General features: G+C 42.1%; 1 protein-coding gene across 10 annotated transcripts in view; it reads left to right on the top strand.

Moving 5' to 3' along the window:
- PAG1 (phosphoprotein membrane anchor with glycosphingolipid microdomains 1) overlaps positions 1–21,630 on the top strand; it is a 107,832-nt gene extending 86,202 nt beyond the window's left edge. For all 10 annotated transcript variants that reach the window (XM_085221335.1, XM_085221338.1, XM_085221336.1 and 7 more), the window contains 5 exons: positions 2,141–2,192; positions 2,704–2,800; positions 5,312–5,907; positions 11,132–11,191; positions 12,192–21,630. In XM_085221335.1, the coding sequence (XP_085077461.1) occupies positions 2,141–2,192; positions 2,704–2,800; positions 5,312–5,907; positions 11,132–11,191; positions 12,192–12,542 (1,156 nt within the window). In that variant the 3' untranslated portion in view covers positions 12,543–21,630. The remainder of the gene's footprint in view (positions 1–2,140; positions 2,193–2,703; positions 2,801–5,311; positions 5,908–11,131; positions 11,192–12,191) is intronic.
- Positions 21,631–23,553: the final 1,923 nt, after the last annotated feature.

Here is a 23,553-nt window from a genome sequence, read left to right as displayed (position 1 = left end):
GTGACCTGGAAGGATAAGCCACACAGCAGAAGTTGTCTTCTGCTCAGATCCAGCAGTCCTCAGAGTTTTGCAGGACAGGAGCAGTACGTTAGCACTAGTCCCTGCTGAGGAAAAGTCAGCAGCCACCGTCAGTCCCTCCGTCCTGCTGGGAGATGCCCTCTTCTCTCCTCTCTCGAACACACAAACATACAGCTCCCTCTTCCTGACTCATCGTTTAGACTTTTGGACTTGCCGGGTTTTTTGAGAGAACAGGTGGTTTCGCAGAGTGATCTGGAAGTAAAAGTTTCCATAACCTGTTATCAGTTGAGAAAATGAGGTGAACTGAACAGAATGGAAAAAGCGTAGGTGAAAAGGAAAGGAAGGTCACTTCTTTGTGTTTCTGCTTTGCTTTGGCTGGTGGGTTCAGTGCTGAGTCTAGCCTCTCTGAAGGGTTGGATCCTACAGGGTCTGTCCTATCTTAGAAGACACCTGCCTGGAGGCTGAATGTACTCTTCAGGAAGCTGTACAACCAAAAATCCTATTCCGGCATAACATATGTCTACAATGTAAGGCTGTTTTACAGGAGAATTCCTCTAATGCTCACACGGCAAAATACAGTTGTGGTCATCACCAGCAGCTGTTTGACACCCTAAAAAGCTGGAGCTGGAAGGTGTAATTTCACTCCAAACCTTGAATCATTGCTAGAAAGATGTTCTTAAAACCAAATCAAACGACTGAGTGTATCCTTGCAGTTACCCAGATTCATTGTCAGAAACTATCTGGAGAAGCTCTTTAATAAATGATTGTGTTGCAGGTCTACACGCAGTATCTTTTACTGCAGGTCATTGTGTAGGGCAGGTTCTTTATGCATAAATGCAATTATGTAAAATTTCTTCCTAGCTTACTTTTTAAAAATGGTTGAGGACATGGAAAACTAAACAAAATCTTCTCATTCTAAAATGTCAGAGTCAGAAAACTTCCAAAGAACTTTAAAAACACTTTAACAATAGTCTGTATGATCTGGGCATGGCTGCAGACTTCCTTGCTCTGTTTTCTCATTTCACAATCAGGTAGAATTTTAACTGTTGCTAATGTGGGAAGTATGGTGCATTACAGACTTAAAAGTATCATAGATTTCATTTCATCAGTATTTTCTCACCTTTTTATTTGCCTTTTCACCTAGGGGAGGGAGCATTATTATTTCAAGCTTGTCATTTATTTACAGTATTTCAAAATAAGAACCTATAAGAAAGAAGGGGACAGACTTTATCAGGGTCTGTTGTGATAGGACAAGGGGAAATGGTTTCAGATGAAAACAGGGAAAATTTAGATTGGATGTAGGGAAGAGGATTTTTAGAGAGAAGATGATGAGGCACTGGAACAGATGGCTGCCCCATCTCTGGATTCAAGGTCAGGCTGGACAGGGCTCTGAGCACCTCATCTAGCTGTAGGTGTCCCTGTTCATTGCAGGGAAGTTGAACCAGAAGACCTTTAGAGGATCTTTCAAACTCCAACAATTCTATAGTTCTATTTCCAAAGTTATAGAAACTGGAAACTCAATCCAGACCTTGAGTACTGCAAAGATCCTGTTGAAGCAGAATTCATCTAAAAGTGAAGTTCAAGGCCTCTGCTACTATGCAATTTGTAGGCTGCTTGAACTGCTCATGCTCTCATGCTTATTAATTGTAGCTGACATCCTGAATAGAAGTAGGATAAATTCTGTGGGTTTCTTCTACTTCTTTAAAAGATAGACATGTTTATCATGACATACATGACATGCAGTTTAGGGAACCTCACAGGTCATCTGTTATCAGAAGACATGTATCATGTATCTCCGAATGTTTCAGATATAATTCAACTGATGATAATAATATTGTGATTACCATCAGTAACTCTTTAGTGTGATCTTACATTAAACAAGAAAAAAGGTTGGTGTGTGTTCACTGAACCTCCTCAGGATATGTTCACCACCACCCTATCTTGCTGATGACCTAATGTTGAAGCCATACCTGTCCCTGTAATCATCCTTAGTTATTCAATTTGTAATAGTGTTGTGAATCAGCAGCTGTGTTCAGCTCCCTGCAGCTGTGTAAAAGCTATTAATGATTGACTTTTGAAGATTAGTGTAATATGTAGTAACATGTTGTACTTCTTCGCTAAGGGAAAAGAAGTCCAAACATCAGAATGGAGATCATGAAAATCTGATGAGTGTGGTAAGTGTTTGTTTCTGATAACTTGTATCTTCCTTGGGGTTGGTTTGCATCAGGATCCTTGCAAAATACTGCAGGTTGGAAAGCAGATCAGCAGTTTGGAGGCTATTGAGCAAGGGAAATTTAGAAGTTTTGGAGCAGTAAAAGGAGGACAACTTCAGTCAATCTCAATTTTTTTGTTGTAACTCCAGATCTCCTGCTTTCCTTCTGCTCTGGTGGCAGTGCAAGTGTGGTTTACCCATTTGTCAGCCACTGTCTTCTAACTGTTCAAGTGGTGATGATTTCTATTCACAGAGTTTGGAAGGGAGATCACCTTGGGCGTACTTGCATTGGTTTGTTTTAACATCTGTAAACATATAAATAACTCTTGGAGAACAGTGTGCGTGATTTGACCTTCCTGGCAATAAAACATGCAAGTCAGCACTCCTGAGATGAGAACGAAATTCATTATGTATCTGTTCTTGGAAACGAATGTTCCCGCACGTCGATGCAACCTACCTGCTTTGTGTTGCAGCCTTCCGAGAAGGAGGTGTTCAGCCACTCCATCACCAGCTCTGCCACGGAGCCGCCGCCCAGCAGTGAGCAGAACGGCGCGCTCAGCAACGGCGATGGTGAGCAGCACTGCTCTGGTGGGCGGGATGGCCATGAAGTGCGGTGCCCACGCTTAGAGCTCCCACCTCAGCCGCGCTCCGAAACTTACTGTAATTTGTAATCATGTCTTAGGTTTCCAGCCACCTGCTTTCCTTGGTGTAGTCCTGTTGTTTGCCTGAATACCCTTTGTTTCCCCTTGGCTCCCTGGGGGATCTGGCACAAAGTCGGCAGCCACAAAGCTACAGGTGCACATAAGCCTGGTCACCAGACACAGCCTGCTGGGTTCCCATCTCAACCAGCTATGGGGCTGGGATGTGACCAGAGGTGCGGCTGGACCTTGGTGCTTTAGAAGTGCTCCTCATGTCTGTGGAAATATTTCAGGTCCTTCTTCAGGGACTACAGCTTTGGGTCATAGACCCGTGCTGTAGGAGGCTGTGATTTGTGTTTTTGTATTTTAGGAAACAAATACAGTTTCTTTTTTTCTTATTCTTTGTTTTGCTGAACACTCAAAAAGATTCACACTCATTGGAAGTCGCATATCACTGGAAAATACTTTGCTCAGCTGTGCCTAAAAATAAATGTGCTCTTGGTTCAGCACTGGTGAGAGCCTATGGCTTGCTGTGGCACCGGGGCCATGTCCCTTACTTGCACCTCCCTGTGAAGCTGGAGGGTAAGCTATTAAATCTTTAACCCCCCGAGACAAATAACCAAAGGAGTTTCTAAACATTGCCATTGCATTTCACTGCAGTTCCCATACACTGGCTTGTTGCTTTGTTTACATCTCCCAGTGACTCTTTGTGCAGAGCAGAGCCCTGTGCAGGGAAGCATTCCTGCCTGCCAGCAGTCACCACACACTCGGCTGTTGGAATCTACCGCTAAGAGGCGTGCCGTCAGCTGTCAGGCAGATTCTGCACTGTTTGATAACATTCAGCTTACAATGTGTATAGCAACCCTTTCACATAACAGGAACCGATTTACTTTATTTTATTATTTATGCTTTATGTATCATTTCTGTTAATATTTCTTTCTTTTCTGTTTCTGTCTTTTGAGAAGGAGAAGCGCTATAAGGGCAGCACCATCAAACACGTTATTTTTTCTTTTGCCCAACCTGCCAGCACTGTGTTGGCGACTGCTTATCTACCCTTATCTGCCAACCCTTCTAGAGAGCACAGATATCCCCAAGGGCCAGATGGGAAAAACATGCTGCAGTTTCTCCAGGCTGGTTCCTGCTGTTCTTCAGGAAGCCTGCAGGGAACATGGGGAGTGAACTGGACACCTTGCATGCGTCTTACTCCTCCCCAGGTCTGCACAGGAGGCAGACGAATGGAGAAGGATGTTTTCCTTTTCTTCTCACATTTCCCATTCCTATAGCAATTACTCACACCTTAAGTTTTTTCCCGGGTTCTGTTGTCAGATTACGGCTCCCAGGGGAGTTGGCTCTGTGAGTCTGCATGCCCAGAGCACAAAATAAAGAAACATACTCATCAACCACCAAATCAATGGCACTGATTGCTTTGGTAATATAATGGACACAATTGGTGTCATAATGTCAAACACTCTAAAGAAAATGGAAGAATGGGTAGATTTTTCCAAGAGAATGACATAGGAACTGTACTGTAAAGCTATTCAGAAACGATCTTTGAAATAAATACTGTCGCATAAAGTAACATACCCTGTATTATTTGAAATGTGCTCATATGTGCATGTGTATGTATACATCTGCGAACACAGGCAAATGTCTTATGTGAGCATCGTAAGATGAGAAGTCCCATAAATTTCAGTCCTCAGTGCCCTATTTGTGACAGAGACATGTGGCCCACTTCTGTGACTTAAACACATTCTACCAACACGACTTTGTGAAGTCTAATCTTCTCTTTTGTGCGTATGGCTGGCTCATTAGTAGGTTGTCAGCCTACGTTCTGTGCTACAAGACTAGGAGAAGTTTGGCACAGCCTTCCAATAACTTGCTCTCGATGTTGTGAGCTGTGAGGCTGACTTCAGCAAGGTTGAGTGAGGTGTGGATCAGATGAGAATTTGGCCAGCGTGTTAAACAAGGTGAGGCTGGGTAGGGAGAAGGCAGCAAAAAAGTGTTTTTTGACTGCAAAATAAGGAAGTGGAAAAAGGAAAATCTCTTCAAGATATTTTAAATGCAATTGGTTTGAGGCCTCCTGCCAGTGTTCCCCTTTGGAGATGACTCAGCAGTCTAAGCATTCAACAGAACCAAGTACGAGCCAGCTAAACATATCTGTGCCAACCCACCCATTCTTATTGTGAACGCTGCTGTGTAAGTGATGCAAGGGTGCACAAAGCATTTAAGGTGCTGTCAGAATAATGTTTTAATAGTGGAGTGCAGAAATCTCCATAAACTAAAACTTCTGGTAAACTGAAAACATGACGACTTTTTCAGGCATTACCATCATTTATCCTTTTTAATGAGAGATAAAACTGAAGTAATGTAGAGAGTACCAAACCACATTTGCCTTTCTTAGTCATGCGGTTGTTTTAAATACTTCTTTAATCATTTTCTGTAGTGCTCTCAGAGGACAGTACAACTGCCTGTATCCAGCCTTATGAAGAAGTACAAACATCTATTTCTGATCTGCTAGAACAGGATAGTCTTGGGAAATCCTTAAAATGTCACCAGAGCCGGGAACTACCCAGTATTCCCCCTAACAATACCATGGAGACCATCATCTCAGCTAGAAATGCCGAAAATGATCAAGGTCTTGGAATGGAAGGGCCTTATGAAGTCTTGAAAGACAGCTCCTCTCAAGAGAACATAGTTGAAGACTGCTTGTATGAAACTGTGAAGGAAATCAAAGATGTTGGAGCAGCAGCCAACATGGAAAGAAGCTGCAACAGAAAGTCAGCGGCTTCAATGATGGTTACTGAAGATCAGGATCAGATTCCTGAGTGCAGAATTGAATCAGCAGAGTATGCATCTGTTGACCGAAATAAAAAAAGTCGCCAAAGTGCTAATTCAGAAAGCCCTCTGGACAACACACCAGATATAGAGGATGAGCTTCCTCCTCCAGTACCCATGAAACTTCTTGATGAAAATGAGAATGTGCAAGAGAACGAAGTGGATGAAGGAGAAGGGACAGAAGGAGCAAGTAAACCAGAGAAGGTAAATACTACTTGACCATGTCCAACTGCTAACAATAGCTAGAGAACTTACAGGGCTGAGGACTTTTTTTAAAATAGCAAAAAATGCCAAGAAATAAAAAAACACTTAATGTTAGGCAAGACTAAAATAGGAAAATGGGAAAAATGCACAGCACAGCTTCTGTATTAAAGGCATGTGTTTGTTTTATAGGAACCTATAAGCAGAACTCTTGAGTATGCTTTTCATAAAGCTTTTCCCAAATATTACATGGAAATGACATAGAAATATTTAATGGTGTTATATTTCTGGGTACTATTACAGTAGGTATCTGGTGCCTTTGTTAACAGCTATATGTTGTTCAGACTCTCAGTCTTGTTTTGTGCTGATTTTTTGTTTTTTTTTTTCTAGTAGAAGCTAAATCTGCAAAAAAGGGATTGAGACATTTTTAGTAGATGCTGTAGCTTTAGATGTGCCTCTTGTGTTGGGCCACATCAGCCTCGCTGTGTAACTGCTGTGCCACTCAGTGCCACTCATCTGGTCTCCCTCTGTATGAAATGATAGGGACAGCAAAAGAGAGGAAAAGAGACTGCAGTAGTAGACCTTTAAAACGTAAAATCTGCTTTTGGTCTTGTAGCTGCTATTCAGCAATTCCTATGTACAAAAGATCACAGAAGAGAAGTGCTAAATTAAATATCTCCATTAAGCCAACCACAAAAGCTGCAGTAACTCTCTAAACCCGTAGATTTTGTATTGTCAAGTTCTGTTTGTCACACATAACAATTCTTACCTCAGCCGAACATTATGTTCTCTCAGAGCTCATTCTTGCTCCCGGCCTTAATGGCAGACCCCTTGAAAAACAGTGATGATTTTTTCAGTGATCTTACCCATTTTCCTTTTTCACTAGAATCAGTTCTAAGAATCCTTTCAAATAATCACACAGTTGTCTCGAATTGTTGAGTTTGCATTTTTCAGGACTGGTTTAGAAATTTTGTAACTCTGAAAAAAAAAAAGTTATTTTAGCAGGTTAATATAGTTCTGGATTCTGATATTGATGAGCCTTTCCAAAAATTCTTGAAATTTGATGTGATATTTAAATGTAAACATTTATCTGAAAAATGATAGGAGAGCTGAGGTGTTATTACTTGCTTCTCGTTGTCCATGTGGTTGACATACTTCAGTAATCCAGGCAGAGGGCAGAAAAATACGTGTTTAATACATGTTAGAATCCCCCCTCCCTGGAAGCATTCAAGGCGAGGCTCGATGGGTCTTTGAGCAGCTTGGTGTTGAGGGAGGTGTCCCTGCCTATAGCAGGGGGTTGGAACTACATGGTCTTAAAGGTCCCTTCCAACCCAAACCATTCTGACTCTATGATTCTGTGTTTAACCGTATAATGTATAGAACCCCAGAGAGCCAGTGTGAATACAGAGAAGACTTAAGATCTGGACATTGTTCATTCAGGCTCTTCAGTGCACATTCTTACAAATAACAAGCTCATTAAGGAGTAAATTAATATAGTGTGTTGCTCATAATCCACCAACACTCCCCTCTGCCGACTTCAGGTCGTATGCAATTTCTAATTAATTTTTTAGAGAAACAGCTCTCAGAACCAGTGACATTTTCCTTTCTAAGTGTGAAAAGTTTCCAGAAAATCATTGTATTTCCCCATCAATGATACAAAAGAGGCATGTTTGCTGCCCGGGAGCTCCCAGCACACCGTGTATACAATGTCAGTGTCTGCAATGACTGGGAATTGATTAAAATGGTTCAGGTTTTGAAGGATTAATCAAGAGATGGCACATACTGTTCCCTAAGTGCCAGAAAAAAGGTGTTTGTCTAATTAAAATTTATTCAGAGCTAATGTCATCCTGAGTTAAGCCTTGGCAGCATCAGCTCATTGGTGAGCCCTCTGCTAGATGCATGCATTATGCATTGAGGCGTGTGCCTGTCCTGTCCTTGAGAGCTACAGCTGCAGCAGAGTTGGAAATGGTAATTGATTGAATATATAAATGTCATTATTGTTGGCATTGTATGTGGAGGTGGGTGCAGGAGTGTTTTTCTGTTGTGGTGATAATTTTTCCCTCACTTCTGCTTCTTGAAGCGATGCACTGCAATGCTTGTGTTTTCTGATGTGGCAACCAGGAACAAGATGTTTATGGGAATAATCTTTATGTTTGTAATTACTTTAGTTAGGTGGACTTCACAGCTCTGTCTTCTCTATGGTTGGACTGCAGCACAGGTGTCCAACCTTTTGGTTTGCCTGGTCTGCATTGAATAAAGAGGAGTTGCATTGGGCCACATATACAAACACTGCTCCAAAAGTAATGCCTCCTGTTTATTTCCATGAAAACTACAACAGCTATAAAGAGCAGAATAACACTGTTTGATAGAGCAGATTGTTATCTACAAAATCATTTTTCCATACAGTCAGCACCATTAGCTATCCATTTTCGCCAGTGATGAACAAGAGCCTGCATGCTGTGCTTGTGAAAATCAGCAGAGGTGATCCTCTGTCACCACTGCTGAAACCACACACTTCCTCACTGTGCTCACATCCGCAGTTTGGTCTGTACAAACATCAGTGAATGTCAGTGAGTGCAATTTTTTCCACATGGAGGTATTCAGTGCCACACTTTTGTTTAATCCATACTTCCATGCCAGATGCCATTGTGTCAGACTGCCCCTCTGCTGCCATCTGTTGCATGGCAACAGCATGCAATGGAATATTGGTGGGAAGTTTCATCATCTACTGCCACACCACCAGCATCCACCTCTGACATTGTGGACCAACAGGATAACATAGGAGGCATTATTTTTGCACCATCCTGGGGCACGCCTGGCCTAGATGATCTTAGTGGTCTTTTACAACCTTAATGATTTCATGATTCGATGATTCTTGCTTCTTGCTTTGGAAGAGAGCTCAGTGTGCCAAACCAGAGACCACTCCAGCATGATGTTCATGATCTGCATGAAGAGGAGCCCCATGCAAACAGCGGTCCATGGAGCTTTTTCGTTTTCCAGGAGGTGTGCCCCTGCTTGTGCTAAATGATCCAGCCCTGCTGGGGCCCGAAGGAGCGCAGTCCTTGCTCAGGGCTCTCCTGTGTGGCATTGCCAGGCAGTGGTTGCAGGAAGACAGATCGCTGCCAGGGCTGGGTGAGGAACAGATGACAATTCATTCTGTGAGTTGGTTGTTGGCTGTGACACAGACAATACCATTGGAAGGTTTTGGAGAAGAAAGGCAAATTTAGTAGCACAGTGCCTCTCACAGGCCTTTGCAAACTGGAAAAACTTGGGTGTAGTTCTTCTATTAAAACTGGAGGGACAGAATACTTTTTCTAAAGTTTTTTTAATCAGAAAAGGCAGCACAGATCTCCTTTTTCTCCCAAGTCTCTTCAGAGTGAGCAAACACAGGAAGAGTGGTAGAAGTGCTCTGTGTGTGCATTTGGCTGTTGCCCGTCTGATTTCAGAGCAGCACAGCATGAGGATGGGCAAAGCATCTCTTGCTAATGCACCACAGGAGAATGGTGTCCTTGTTCTGGTGCCTCAGTCAGGAACATAGCCAAGCCAACGAGCACAAAATGCACTGCTGTCGAGGAACTAAAGGAAAGGGGATAGAAAACAAGGACGTGTTCTGTTTGCATTGAGGTTTCAAATGTGATTTATAATATTGCTAGGTACAAACTGTTCAGGAGCGATTTTTTTTTTTCAGTTCCCAACATGATGATATCCTTCAAGACCAGTGTCATGGGTTCTGTGCTCAGAGGAAAGAATGCTACTTAGTATGAAAACAAGTGCAGGGCTGTCAGCACGTGGGGCTATTTCTCAGGACTGGAGTGGGAAACTGCAGAAGTGCCCACGGATGCTCTAATAAAAAAATGACTTCACTGCAGAATTTTGCTCACACACATTTGTTTTAGCGGATAACAGTGATAATATTCAGCTACTGCTCTGGATAGAAAACATCCTACAAGTAAGAAAGAATAAGCCAAGCTGCTGCAGTATAGCAGATCCAGTAAGGGGCTATGCCAAAATGAATTTGAACTTTATATTTTATTTTTCGTTTTATCAGTGAGTAAACAAAGCCCAGGTTGAGGAGCAGGTTCACCAGCCAGCAGGTCAGCAGCCAGGAACCCCAGGGTTGACTTCAAGGTCTTCATCAGACCCATCTCTGGGGTTTGAAGCTAGGAATTTATTAAAAGTAAAAGCACCAAGAAAGGTGGAAGTAGGAAGGAATTTGCTGTAAGGAACCTGTAGGGAAAAAGGTTTTGTGTAACTCGTATGTTCCTGGAAGCAATATTTCAGTGACCATGCTAAAATGGTGGAGCTCTGTTTCTCAGTCTTGGTCTGCACTGGAAGGCATCTGATATTCAAGGCAGAGAATGTGCATAAAACTCCAAAACGTGGCCTGTTGCAAATAGTGCTGAAGGCTCCCTCCCAGCCACCATGAGCCGGAGGTCCACCAGATCTTTGTGCTGTGGTGGGGAGGAATCCCACATCTGCTGGAAGGTGGTCAGGGTAGAGGTTCTCAGACATTTTTTGTAGTTGTCAGATGATTTTTCCAGTGTTTCATGTTTCTTTGTTTCTTTCTTCCTTTTTTTTCCCCTGTGCATTCCACTTTGGATTCTTGAAGTTACACGAAGCCTCTATTCTTAGGTCACTTTGGCACATGAGCTGGACCAGGCAGACCTCAGAGAATGTAGCTTCCCCTTTCAAGCCGAGTTGAAGCAGGTTGTGTCCACATGTGTGGCTCTGAGGCCGGGGGCACCTCTGAGCAGCAGGTGCATGGCGTGGTGGAGGGATTAACTAGCTTGCAGTGCTTCCAGAGCCACTGAAGGAAGGGCATTTCCCACGAGGAAGGCACCAGATCATGTAGTCCTTTTGTATTCTAGGAACGTACCTGAAGATGTACTGTAGCTCACTTTTAATTGCTCAAAAACCTTTGCAGACTCTTTCTTGCTTCATTGGAAGTCTGAAGGCAGGGATACAGCACAGCAGAGTTTGTTTTAAGCATTACATTGTATTTGCCCTTTTCAGGTCAGCGTAAGAGCAGATATATTAAAAAGCTCTACTAACCTCAGGGCTGTTATCTCCAGAGATGTACGCTGGAAATTAGCTCCGTGAAATGGAACTAGTGAGCAAATGACCATAAAATACAATGTATTGATTGTAGTGCGAGGGTTTTATTGTAGGTATCACACTGTTGACTGGTAATGAGCCTTTTTTTCTTTCTTTCTCCCTTTTTTTACAGAGGCTTAGTTCGATGTCTTATAAGTCTCGAGAGGAAGATCCATCTCTTACAGAAGACGAAGTAGGTTTCTTGTATAAAATTCAATAATGAGCTAGAGACCTTTTTTCAGGCAGAAATTAGCATAAGCTCTGCATGATTAAGCAGAATCTGTGGTGAAAATTGTCTAAAGAGAAAATGAAAGCCTAAGTTTTTCTGTATAGAATTCGCACTGCCACATTCCTGAAATCAGAAGCATTATAGCATATGGCTTTATCAGGCCAACAGGATGAAAAAAACAATCAGAAAATAATAGGAGTCCCAACCAGCTGATGGTTAGGGCAGCTCTTGGTTTGGATTCCGAGTTTGAAACGTGCCCCACCTTTCTCTTGCAAAATGTTTGGGGCTCTGAAGCACATACATTGTTATTTTAAGTGTTTATTGGTCAAATAAATTGAGGAGATTGAAACAAAGATGAAAACATGAAACAAAAATCAGATTGCATGTAATCATATCCAGTGCTCCCTTACAGTTTGCAAGTGTGTTCTCTGGACATAAAGCAAACACAGCCCTGGCAGTGAGCTGGGTGAGCTGTGCTTGTTGCTGGGGAGGCACTCCCAGACAGGGATGAGCACACTGCTCTTTCTGGGTTCATGCCATTCAGTGCTGAAAAGGGGATGAAATATGAATGAGCAAAAAAATACTGTTTTGAGTTTGGTTAGCTAGCTGCTACTATTAAAATAAAAGAGGCAAAATCGGAGAGCATCCTTCTGCATTCCAGCAGCTAAAGCTGATCACCCATCTGATGCTGCCTCCTCATTTAGTCCGAGTTGGTTCCAGGACCATAGTAGGGCTTTCAGGAGCTCACAAAGCCAGTCCTTTTTGTCTTGGATCCGATTTGCCTTCATTTCTGGAAGGAAAGAATCGCTGCATAAATGCATGCTAGACAAGCAGTTTTGTAAGAAAGGATATGTTTCTATTGGCAGGTCTAGTAAGTAGTCATCATCCCGGTGGTGGGAGGGGTCAGACTGACACACAAGTTTTACAACATGTGTAAGTACTCAGCGGCATCTCCTTTTCCCAGATCTCAGCCATGTACTCTTCGGTGAGCAAGCCAGGACAGGCCATCAGGGCAATGGATTCTCCTTACACCTGTATTCAAGAAATCACATCTCAGAGGTCCCCGTCTGTTTGCAGCGGCCTCTATGCGAGCGTGAAGGACTTTGAGAACACCCTCAGTGCTACCACTGTGCCTCAGTCGGCGGGCAGGCCCAACGGGGAGCTGGAGCCCGACTACGAAGCTATCCAGGCAGTGAGCCAAGACGAAGACAGGACCTTGTCTGTGCCTCACACAAACCACATTGCTCCGTCGGGAGAGAATGACTATGAGAGCATAGGGGACTTGCAGCACCACAGGGATGTCACCAGACTTTAACTACTCCGGCATCTGGGTTTCAGCCTTTGTGTTGTCTGCTGGTGTTTCAAAGGAGCATGCGAAACAAGGAGAGGGAAGCGCTTCTCATTTTGAGGAGCAAAAGCTAGGTGCAGAAGAGAAGGTGTGAAGAAGCCATGTACGTTTCAAGCCAGCGAGTGGTACCTATGGGTGATTCTGGGCGGTAGACAGAAGCTTACAAGAAGGTTAATTTTTATTGTTGGCTTTTTATTGTTAGTTCCTACACGGACAGAATTCAGGAAGGGGTGCTGTGTTTGTCATCCTGATAGGGTTACGTACCAAAAAGACTGCCTTTACGCAAAGCTAGCTTTTCATTATAGAGGATTATTTTGTGTCAGTTGCTTCAATGTGTTTTTCAAGAATCATTTTTCATCCACGTTCAGGAATCCACTAAGCAACTTGCAGACCGCCATGCCTCAGTCAGGCGGACTCTGAGGGCTGGGAAAGGTGTGTCAGCATCTCCTGGGGAGCTCTAATTCAGCCTGATAGGACCGTGAGGGTTGAGGTGGGGTCAGAATTCCCATTCCATTGTCATTGCAACTAAAGTGTAAGCAACAGTTACTTTACATCACAAGGGACATAATGCAAATGTACTTGAATTAATTCCATAGACTTTTTCCCCCTACCTCCTTCCACCCTCCTCCCTCCCTCCCTCCCTCCCTCCCTCCCTTCTTTTTTCACATCAGGGGCTGTAGAATGTGTACTTGCAGTATTTGAGATGCGTACTGGTATTTTTAGGATTTTCCATTTAATTATTTGTGAAATACTGTTTTAAAATGGTAAACAGCACCCTTAACATTCTCACTCTATCCCCCCAACATGCAAACATGTACCTGCACATACACATGCAAGACATCGGTCATGTTGCAGAAGGTTGTACAGATGAATATTACCATAATGTTTAGTCTCACCTTAATAGTGTTGACTCATCTTTCGAAGAATTTTGCCCTTTTTTGAAAGACTTAAAGTATTTTAATATGTTTGACTAGTGCATTATATAGGAAAATTTCTGTACTGTGTTGAGTGGATGATGTTTTTCATTTTTACAGCACATTTTCATCTTCAAAGCTTTTGTAGGTTAACTTACTGCTTTATATAATGAGAGGAATCCTGTTCTTTCTTTGGGTTTTATTTGTTTTTGGCTTATATCTTTTTCCTATTTTAGAAGTATGTAAAAGAACAAATCTTTTTTTTTTTTTTTTACGTCTTCTTAAGCAGGGTTGTGGAGAACGCCTTGCTATTTTTAAGCTCAAAATAGTGGAGTCTGTATAAAAGAACACTGACAGAAGGCCAAAAAGAAGGCAGGAGAGTGTATTTTGTGTGGGTTAGCCACAGGTCATCCTTGTTCCTCAGCTAGAAGGAGCAGGTGAGTCAGAACTGGTGGGACCAAGAACTTCTTGGGGTTCTGAAAGCAGTTGGAAAGCCAGAGCCTTTCCAGAGATACGAAGTTTCTCTGTAACTGTTGAAAACAAAGTACAGAGATGAAATAAGCAGGTACTGGACTGATACTCTTGTTTTCTTCAAGAATAGTACAATGAACGGTACAGTAGTACAAGAATAGCCCAACAGTAGAGAATGTACATTATATTATATGCATCTGTACACAGTTTTGTGTACATTTTTGTGTGTCCCTGTGTATACTCACATACACAGGTGCCTTGTAAACAGGCATAAACTGCGGTCTAGACTGGGTAGCCTTCACATAACGTTCACATAGGTACTATTGGCATGTGCTTGAAGGGTAATTTGTTTTAATGCAAGGTAAACAGTACTTAAACAGGGATTGTCTCATTCTGTATCAGCCTAGCATGGTTTAGCATGGGTTCAGTTGGTACTGAGGTTTGATGCATGAGATTGAGTCCTTCTCAGACCACTGGCCAGTGCGCAGTGCTTGGTACTATAAAGGGCAAACACAGCTCTGGTACACACGCTTCTTAGAAGTAAGCTTATAACTGGATGAGATGCAGTGGTTTATGGACACTGACTGTAATGAGCATGGCTTTGAGGAGCAGTGCAGTTGGATGCCCACAGAGGAACACAGACATCATGGAGCCCAACCTCACACACAGTGAGGTGACACACCTGGGCCAGGCTCTTCCTTGGAGTGAGGTCATGCAGTCCAGTCTGCATCTGCCTTGTTCTTGGTTGTGCTGCCGTGCTTCCACAGCTGCAGCCTTTGCTTTCACCTCACTGCAGTGCTTTTTAAAGCTGACTTTGGTCTTCCTTTCCTGTCAGTGTTCCCTTGAATGTGAATTTGTGAAGTTCACCTTTGACTGTTCTGTCCTTCTGCTTCACATTGTTTAAGGCCAAAGAGAAAATGCTCGCATTTCAGAAGATCTGTGCCAAGTTTGGAGACTCTTTGGAGACTTAGCTCCATGTTTGCTCTTTGCTCCGTGCTCTCTGTTCTCCTCAGACACCTACAGCATAGTGGGAGCCATACCCCACTCTGTGGTTCCCACATACATCTCAGGATGCAGTTATCCTTTGAGGACTATCGTACTTGTGATGTGGATGACTGCTTTTGGAGAAACAGTAGCAACATGAGGTTTGTCAGGTTCACAGATGCAATTTCATGAGCAGTTTAAAGATCAAAAAATAATAGCAATTAATAGTAGCAAAGAAAAACTTGGAGGTCCTGCTTGCAGAATTTTAAGCTGCAAAAGAGAAAATAAAGCATCACCCTCAAAGTAAGCCTCACCAATATCAGCGAGTCCAAGGAAGAAGGGCCTGCCTGCTCATATTCATTGTCTTTCAGAGCAGAACCAGGAGTGCTGGATGGGAAGAAGGGCAGTGAGGCTCAGCCCATTCTTTCCTTTCTTTCCCCTGTTGGGAAATGCTTTGTCTGCTTCCCCACTCAGCCTCCAACTTTAGGTAGGTGACATGATAATACAACCACTGTTCCTTACAGCATTCAGTCCCAGCTGCCATCCCTGATCTGTTTGTGATCAGGATTCAGGCGCTGGCCAGGCCAGTTTCCTCTGAACTCCCCGCAGGAGGACTTGCTTACAGCCCCACAGACCCTCAGCCTGCTCAGGCTCAGACTCTGGGCTGCTGCATGCACGGCTGCCCTCACCCCCAGACCCAATGAGCCACGACGGGAATTATCTCCTGAACAAGGGCAGGTAAGGAGTTACATCCCTGCAATCCCATTATGTAGTCTAATGCTAAAGAAGAATTATTTTAGAATTTAGTTCAAGGTTCTGAAATGAATAGTTATATCACTTGACAAAAAAAAACTTAGTTTTCGTTTCCTCTCTCCAGAACTAAGATCTGCTCTTTGGCTGCTATTGCCATGCTTCTTTTTCACTAGTATACTGGATAGAAAGATTTTTCTAGCAGCAATCTTCAAATACGTGAATTTTACTGGAAAGTAAGGGGAGTTTCTTCTACTTATCTCTTCATTGCCATTTGTTTCACTTTCATCATATTCCCAAATAAAAAGTCAACATGCTGAATGAAGTATTTGTTACGTGATGATCTTTTCTGGGACAACTTCACAAGTGATTTCTTTACCTCCATTTGTTAGCATCATTTCAAGAAACTCAACTTTTCTGTAGTAAAGCCAAGTAAAGCTGCAATGTCAGTGTACTTACTCTACTGAAAAGATCACTTGATTCCCTTCTGGGGACAGGTAGTAATAAGACATGCAGTTTGGATGAGCTTTCCTGAACCTGTCTCCTGTGGGACTTCCAGCCACACGCTGGAGCCAGCAGTCCCTTTCTACAATGATGAGTTCAGAATCGCTTTCTCAGTCACAGTGAAATATTTGTTTAAGGATACCTGTGCACGGGCACGAACATAATTGCAGCAGTTAGATCAGCTATAGTGCCTTTTTTACCAAGTACTTCCATACTCTTTTTTCCACACTGTATCTGACACAAAACCAAAAAGAGTGTTTCCTCCATTTTTTTGTGGGGGAAACAGCTTTGGAAACAGTTGGAAACGGCTTTACAGTCACATCAAATGCACTGGACCTCAGTTAGCCTCAGTTTAGCAATAGCCTCTCACAAACTTCCTCTAGAAAGCCCAGCAATGTAGCTACGATAATTAACCTTGCAATAAGCATGATCAATCTTCTTTTGAAGAACAGATGTTGTTCAACAGTAAGTATTCAGGGAGATGTGGTCTGTGTCCATATCAACTGTGAACAATTGGCAGCTTCAGTCCTTGTACTGGCATCAATTACAGGCTTGCTGGTATGCAGCAGGCCTTGCAGGGTGGGGGAATTGCAGAGAGGAATGGGTGCTGGGGCTCAGGTCCATCAGTCACACAAAGCTGGGCCATCCCACAAAGCGGGATGTTCCTTAGGCCCTCGTGTACTGTGCCTCCAGGGAACCCATCTTGCCAGGATTCCTCTGGGCTCTGTACTTCTCCATGGCTCCCTGAACAGCTCCTCTCGCTTGTCTTGATCAAAATTCTGTATACACGGTGCTCTCTGTTCAACCTTTCAATGGTGCTTTTATACAATGCTGGATAAATAGGTTCAATGTGCTTTCTGAAAGCTGACATGTAAAGCTGTAGCACAGAGTGTTCTCTCTAGCATTTTCTACTTCACAGAATTTAGTGTTAACTGTGTTGCTCTGCAAATGGCTGTCAGTGCTTCCCTGTTTCTTGCTCACCTTGCGCAGAACTGTCACGCCTAGCAAACCCAGGTTGGGTGGTGGAGTTCAAAAGCAGCCACTCAGGTGGAGTACCTTGGCCTGAGAGCAGTTAGGTATGTGGCAGTGTGCAGTGTGAGGCTGGAAACAGCACGGATCCCAGCTGAAGGGCTTTATTCTCTCAGCGTGTACATAAATTTGTTTGCACAGTAACTATAAGAATTCTATTTCAGCAACAAACAATTTAATTTGGACCAAATGCCAAACAGGGATTTCTGCTCTTTGGTACTTAATAGCAGTTATTTCAGAACAGTGTTATTTATTCAGGTTGGGACATGCCTTAGTAAGGCTGCTGTATGCTTCACGAGTAACTTGGTGTGTGTGTAGTCTGTGGAGAATTAGAATGGTGAAAGGTATTCAATCTGATGGCTGCTTCTGGGGTGACATGCTGAAGACTTCCAAAAGCAAATCTCTTCCTGGGAGCAGGGTGCATAATTCTATTAATGTCTTTATACGCTTGTGCTGAAGTTGATTTGCAGCATATCTTCTGAGATGGTCCAGGCTAAAGACATTGCCAGAACTTATCTCAGTCTCAAAAATAAAAACAAATAAACAAGCAAACAACAGAAAAGTATTTTTCCATCCCTTGCTACTCAGCCAGATATCAACTTGTTGAGGATTACGCTGAGAACAAGTGCTGTAGGTGGAGCATCATAGAGATGAAAGCAGTGGGTTGCTTTTCTTCAAGGAGAGAAAACCCCATTTGGTTGAGTGAATATGAAAGATCCCATGCTCAGCATTCATATACCCTCAACAAAAAGTATTAAATTAATTGCCTACTTCCCATCAATTGCATTAGGATATCTTGTACCTCCCTACACTGCTCTTCCATATGGACGACAGATGGATGAAAGCTTTTTTCTGATGCAGAGTTCTTGTAGTTGACTTGATTAAGCTTACTGTATGTGTAAGCCATAGATCAGCAAGAGAGAGTCTTCACAACGTAGATATATTTCACCTAACTCTATATGATTAGTTGTTGTAGGCAGAATCACTACAACATCTTCAGGGTCTACGCTTGCTTTGACCTGCTCATATATCTAGCTTGAGCATTACATTTTGCTTAGCAAATGTATGGATTATCATTGTATTATGTATCCATTAGCTTGCCTGATGTATGGACGACATAAATCTTACCATTCTGATTTGCCAAGGTTTGGTTTCTGGAAGTCTTCAGTTTCAAACTGGCCAGAAGGACAGTCACATAATGGGGCTTTGGTCAACCTATTTTAATGGATGGTGTTCCTGCCCATGGCAGGGGCTTGGAATGAGGTGGTCTTTAAGGGCCCTTCCGAACCAAACCATTCTGTCATTCTGTGATAGCAAAGTGCTGAAAAATAAAGATATTTGTGTAAAGATAAACATGCTCACTGTTAACTGCATAGCAGTTTGTCAACTATATGTGCTACTCCTTCGCTGCACGCATTTCTAAATACCAGCTTTCATTTGTGATGTTTGTTCATTGTTATAAAAACAGTCTGATAGATTTTCATCATCTAATTTTATCTAGAATATTTGTTATACAAAATATAAAATGAGATCTTTGTTCAGTCTAAAAGGCAGCTGTGTAATTTCTTATAGTTTATGACAATGAATCAACATGCTTAATGTATTTACAAAGCACATAAGTAAGATGTGACTTTAAAATGCTTTGTTTTGGATTTCAGAATGCTTCCCTTTCACTTCATGATAATGTTACCAACTTTGTAATTTTAACCTCGTAACACTGGAGAGGGGTTTTAAAACCTTACAAATTTGTTATTTTAAAAAAGAAAAAAAGCACTGGTGTTTAGCCTTCCGAATGTGTATGAAGAGATGCTCTTATTTTAACTCTCAGCATAGTTTGGATTTTATTTACATAACTGCTCCTCCCTGCCATGCTTAGCTGTCTCTGTCAGTTTTCTCTTTTGTCCTTGATGAAATACGGTACCTGGCCACTGTCCAGTGGGCACAGAGGCTGCGTCGCTTCACAGTGCTGCGTGGGATCTTCCTGATGTGCTGCTGGGATGTAGAAGCCTGGACTCGCGCTGTGAAGTCACGCATTTTGGGGCAACCACATCCTGTTTTGCAGACTTCTGTGGAGGTCTTCACTTTCTTTCAAGTTCAGCCGAAGTTCTGCAGCTTGCAAGCACTCAGCTGACGTGTAAAGATGTACAGTAAGAGGTGAATTACCGCAGCGTTTAAATGCATTAGTAAAAAACACCTATGAGCACAATAACCTCCTTTCTCACCTGTGTGAGGACAATATAACTGGGTCTTTACCTACTGGAGAATGGCCACAGAACAAAGCTCCTCTGGATAACCTACCAGCAGGCAGTTCCATGCAGCTATTTCTGACTGTGAATGAGCATCTGGATCACCCCTGTGGCTCCCCATGCACCACCTTCATGCTTTCCAGTAGGCTTGTGGTGATGACACCTGAGATGTGGTGATGACACCTGAGGAGTGATGACAGCTCTGTTGTGATGACAAGGAGGAATGGTCCTTGGCTTCACAGGCCTGAGCCTTGAAGCTGAACGTGTGCTCAGAGTGAGCCTGCAAACCCAGGGAAGAGCATTTAGTGGCAGGGCAGGGCAGGTATATCCTACTGTAGCAGTTTGGAAGAAAGAGGTCAGAGGAAAAATAGCTGAGCGTCATTTGTGCTGCATCCATCTTGCAGACAACCTATTCATAAAGGTAGAAGAGATTGCAGTGAAGTTGCCAAGAATCACGTAAGGGATGGGTGGAACTGCTCTCAGTATTCCCCCAACTCAGAGGTAGCGTCAGGTCCTCTGTGCCCCTGATCTTTTATCAAGCCTGCAGGCAGCATAAATGAAACGAAAATAAACTGTATATGCATGTGCTTTTGTCCCATGATAATCCCCAAATGGGCAAATGTAGGTGCACTCATCTAAGTACCATCAACCATGTGCAGATTTGGACTTCCACAGATGCTTTTTTAGCCAAAAAAAAAAAAAAAAAAAGTGAAAACTGGATGACTTCACTGAAAAATAAGTTGTATGAGATGAGGGTGCAGGATTAGACTCTAAAAGTTTAGGAGATGTTTGGTTTGTTGCTAGGTACTTTTCTTTGTATTTTCAGTGAAATGAATTTTCTTTGTGGACTGATATGACTTCCATAAGAACAACAAAAAACACAGAGTTTGGTATGTGGATATTTATCTCCAATAGCTGTTACTAAAAACCCACCTCAGTAGAATTCACTTCAAATTGGGTGCTATAGGAGCTTCAGCACAAAATGTATGGAACGTTGCCTACTTAGAACATAGTGGATAAGTATTTGCAATTACAGACACTTGTTTATTTTAACCATTGTTTTATAATGGAAAAAATATTTATTAGCAGAGTGGTTTTCTAGCAATATTCTCTCAAGGAAAGTTCTAGCAGCAGATTGTGCTTTCAGGACAGCTATTTGATTTTCTGGTCACTGAAGAAGAACTTCAGACATCCTCTAACCAGCATGACCTTCTGAACAGAGAGGATTAGATCTGGCTCTGGCTCTCACAGAGCGGATACAGTTAAATAAGCTGCGCAGTTCAGCTCTGAAGGTAGCAAGAGCAGTTCAATGAAATGACCGTAATATATAAACCTGGAGTCAGTGCATGCAGACTTCCAAGCTGGCACTGCTGAGCCTTGTTTGCTACACGATTGGTTATTTGGCTTGCTACCTTTTTGAAATCAATATGGTTTTATTAACAGCACTGCAGACACCGAAATGCTGTAGTATTGCAGAATGTGTGCTCCATAAATTGTAGCTTGACTGTAATTGCAGGGCTTATGCTACTGTCAGAGCAGCTCAGAGCCAACGCTAAGTTGCATTTTGTAAAGTGATAAATGCCTTGACGTTCCCTTCGATGTTTTGTAGGAGTATACACAAGTTGATGTAATTTAGTCATACCCTTATTCAAAGAATCTTCATCTGATATTTCTAGCCAACCCAGCTTTTGGCTGCTGAAAGCACAGTAGGTTATTATGGTTATTTACAGTAAACGTAGATGAGTTTTATGTAAATATGTCGGGGAAAAAAAAAAAGTGACTTAAACGTATGAGGCCGTTATCTAAAAGTCAGAACATAGGTCAATGATATAAAATGCAGCATTCATTTATGTACAGCAGTATCCTAATATTTGCTTCTTTACATGGGGGGAAAAGAAATGTAAGATTCTGGCCTGCATTCTCTGAAAGCATTTCAAATTGGTTCTGCTATTTTCTCTGGTTAATGTATTTGCAAATGCCTTTTGAATGGATTGGAAATCCGTGTCAATTATGTTGAATGAGAAAAGCTACATTGCAGTGAAATCAGTTGAATTAAAAAATCCTGGGAAAACAGATTGGACTGAAATCTATATAAAAATCCAGTCACCAGATGGAATAAAACACAATAAATAAGATTTGTCTTTTTTATTATTATTATTCTGTGCCTCTTTTTTTGCTGTTGTTCATTTGTCTGTTTTCTTAACAAATGCTTTATTTAGTCCTTGCAGACACTTGCTTTTCTGCATTGTAGAGTCTGCATTATTTGATAGACTGTTGCTTGTTCGAGGCATTTTCTGCTGATTTCATTATCTCAGGAGAACTTTTAAGTGTTCTTTGTGTTATGCAGCACTGTACTGCCCCCAAAGCCACAGTCCTGTCAAGATTCAAGCAGGCACTGTGCAAATTTTAAATTGCCTTTAGAATAAAGCAGAAGCTCCTTCGGATAAGGTGGCACTGTGCTCTTTAATGAAGGTTAAAACATTGGTCTTGAGCCTGTGAAAGTTACATAGCTCTCAGCATTTTTAAAGAGCAGCAATTACCAGCTTAATGGCTTATTTTCTGAACTAGTTATGGCGTTCAGTTCCTTTTTCTTGGCTGAAGATGCTCTCCAGGTAACATTCCAGCCATTAGCAGTGCTGCTCTGTCAACAGCAATACTCTCCTTTGTGCAGAAATACTTGCAGAGCATCCTGAACCGTTTCAGAATCAGCTGAACCAAGTCTGCAGCTGAATACATAACACAAGTCTGTGTTCTGCACCTAAACAGCACAAGGAAATCTCTTCTTTGAAGTATTTCGCTGGAGCGAGGCTTCTTCATACACTACAGCATGAGGTTCAAGAGGTGCACAGCCTGCTGGGACTCAATGTTTCCCCACGGGTCGGACCCTTAACCTCTGTATCTTCAATTACAGATGAGAGAAGAGCGGCTTTACCCAATTAATACCACGCCAGTAGCAGTGAGTGAGCTCCTGGAAGATTCACCATGCAGCCAGTGGTTAGTTATACTGGGATGGGAGGCTGAAAAATTGCATTCACACAGGAAAACAGTGTCTGTTCACTGTCAAGATAATGGTTCTTTAACCTGTGTTCGTGTATCTTAATATTGCAAGATACAAGCTTGTAGGTTAAATAGAAGACTTGTAAAAATCAGGAAAATGTGAAAAATTCAGTATCTGAGAGTTTAATAAATTGCTTTTTAGTGAACATTTTTTTCATGAACCAAGAAGCTGCATGAACAAGAATACATAACCTGATACAATCCTTTGATGAAATAACTCGCTGAACATCACCTGATACCTAAAGAATGCATACATGATTCTCTGTAAAGAGAACTGTATAACACACATGTATTTCTCTTGACAAGAATTAACATGTATATATAGTATATATCTATATATACGTATATATGTATACACACATACGTATATATATAAATTCCAATTGCTCTCAGCTATAAAATAGCTATATTACCATGGCTAGCTTCAGGTTTGAAAAAACTGTGTAAAACTATAAATGTGTCTGGTTTAAATGCTGAGCAATTTGCCCGGATTCCAGCTAACCATGTAGCTATGTGCAAACATTTGGGAAAGGGAAGTAGGAGCTGTCTTTGTTCTCCACTCATCTTTGACATCGCTGAAACCAAGCAGGAGTATACTGCAGTGACACCTGGTGTTTAAAATAGAATCATTCCCTGTGAAGTGTGACAGTCAATTTGCTTTTAATTGGATACACTCAAACACTCATAGTTCACCCCGTGTTCCTGTATTGAACTAGAAAATGTTGGAGCTAAAGAGTGACTTGACATTACTTTATATAAAAAGCATCTGACAGATTTGTTTCAAAAGCCCAAAATTGCAGGAACATGATCTTTCTTGAATGGCTGTTCTTCCTAGCACTTTAGCTGACAAGATACTTTATCACTACTTCTCAGCTGATTATTTCACAAAAGGGATTGACCCTTAATATAACTCACACAACTGGAATTTCCATGCAGCCTTTGTGGAAGGGCTGATAGACAAGAACAGAGAACTGCCAGTTCAGACAGAAACCAGGAACTCTGCATCTGTTGCAGTGCCAACAA

Source organism: Meleagris gallopavo, chromosome 3 (genome assembly GCF_905368555.1).
Source record: "Meleagris gallopavo chromosome 3, MGAL_WU_HG_1.1, whole genome shotgun sequence".
NCBI classification, from domain to species: Eukaryota; Metazoa; Chordata; class Aves; order Galliformes; family Phasianidae; genus Meleagris; species Meleagris gallopavo.
Note: the sequence above shows the minus strand (reverse complement) of the source record. Positions and strands in the feature narration are given on the sequence as shown.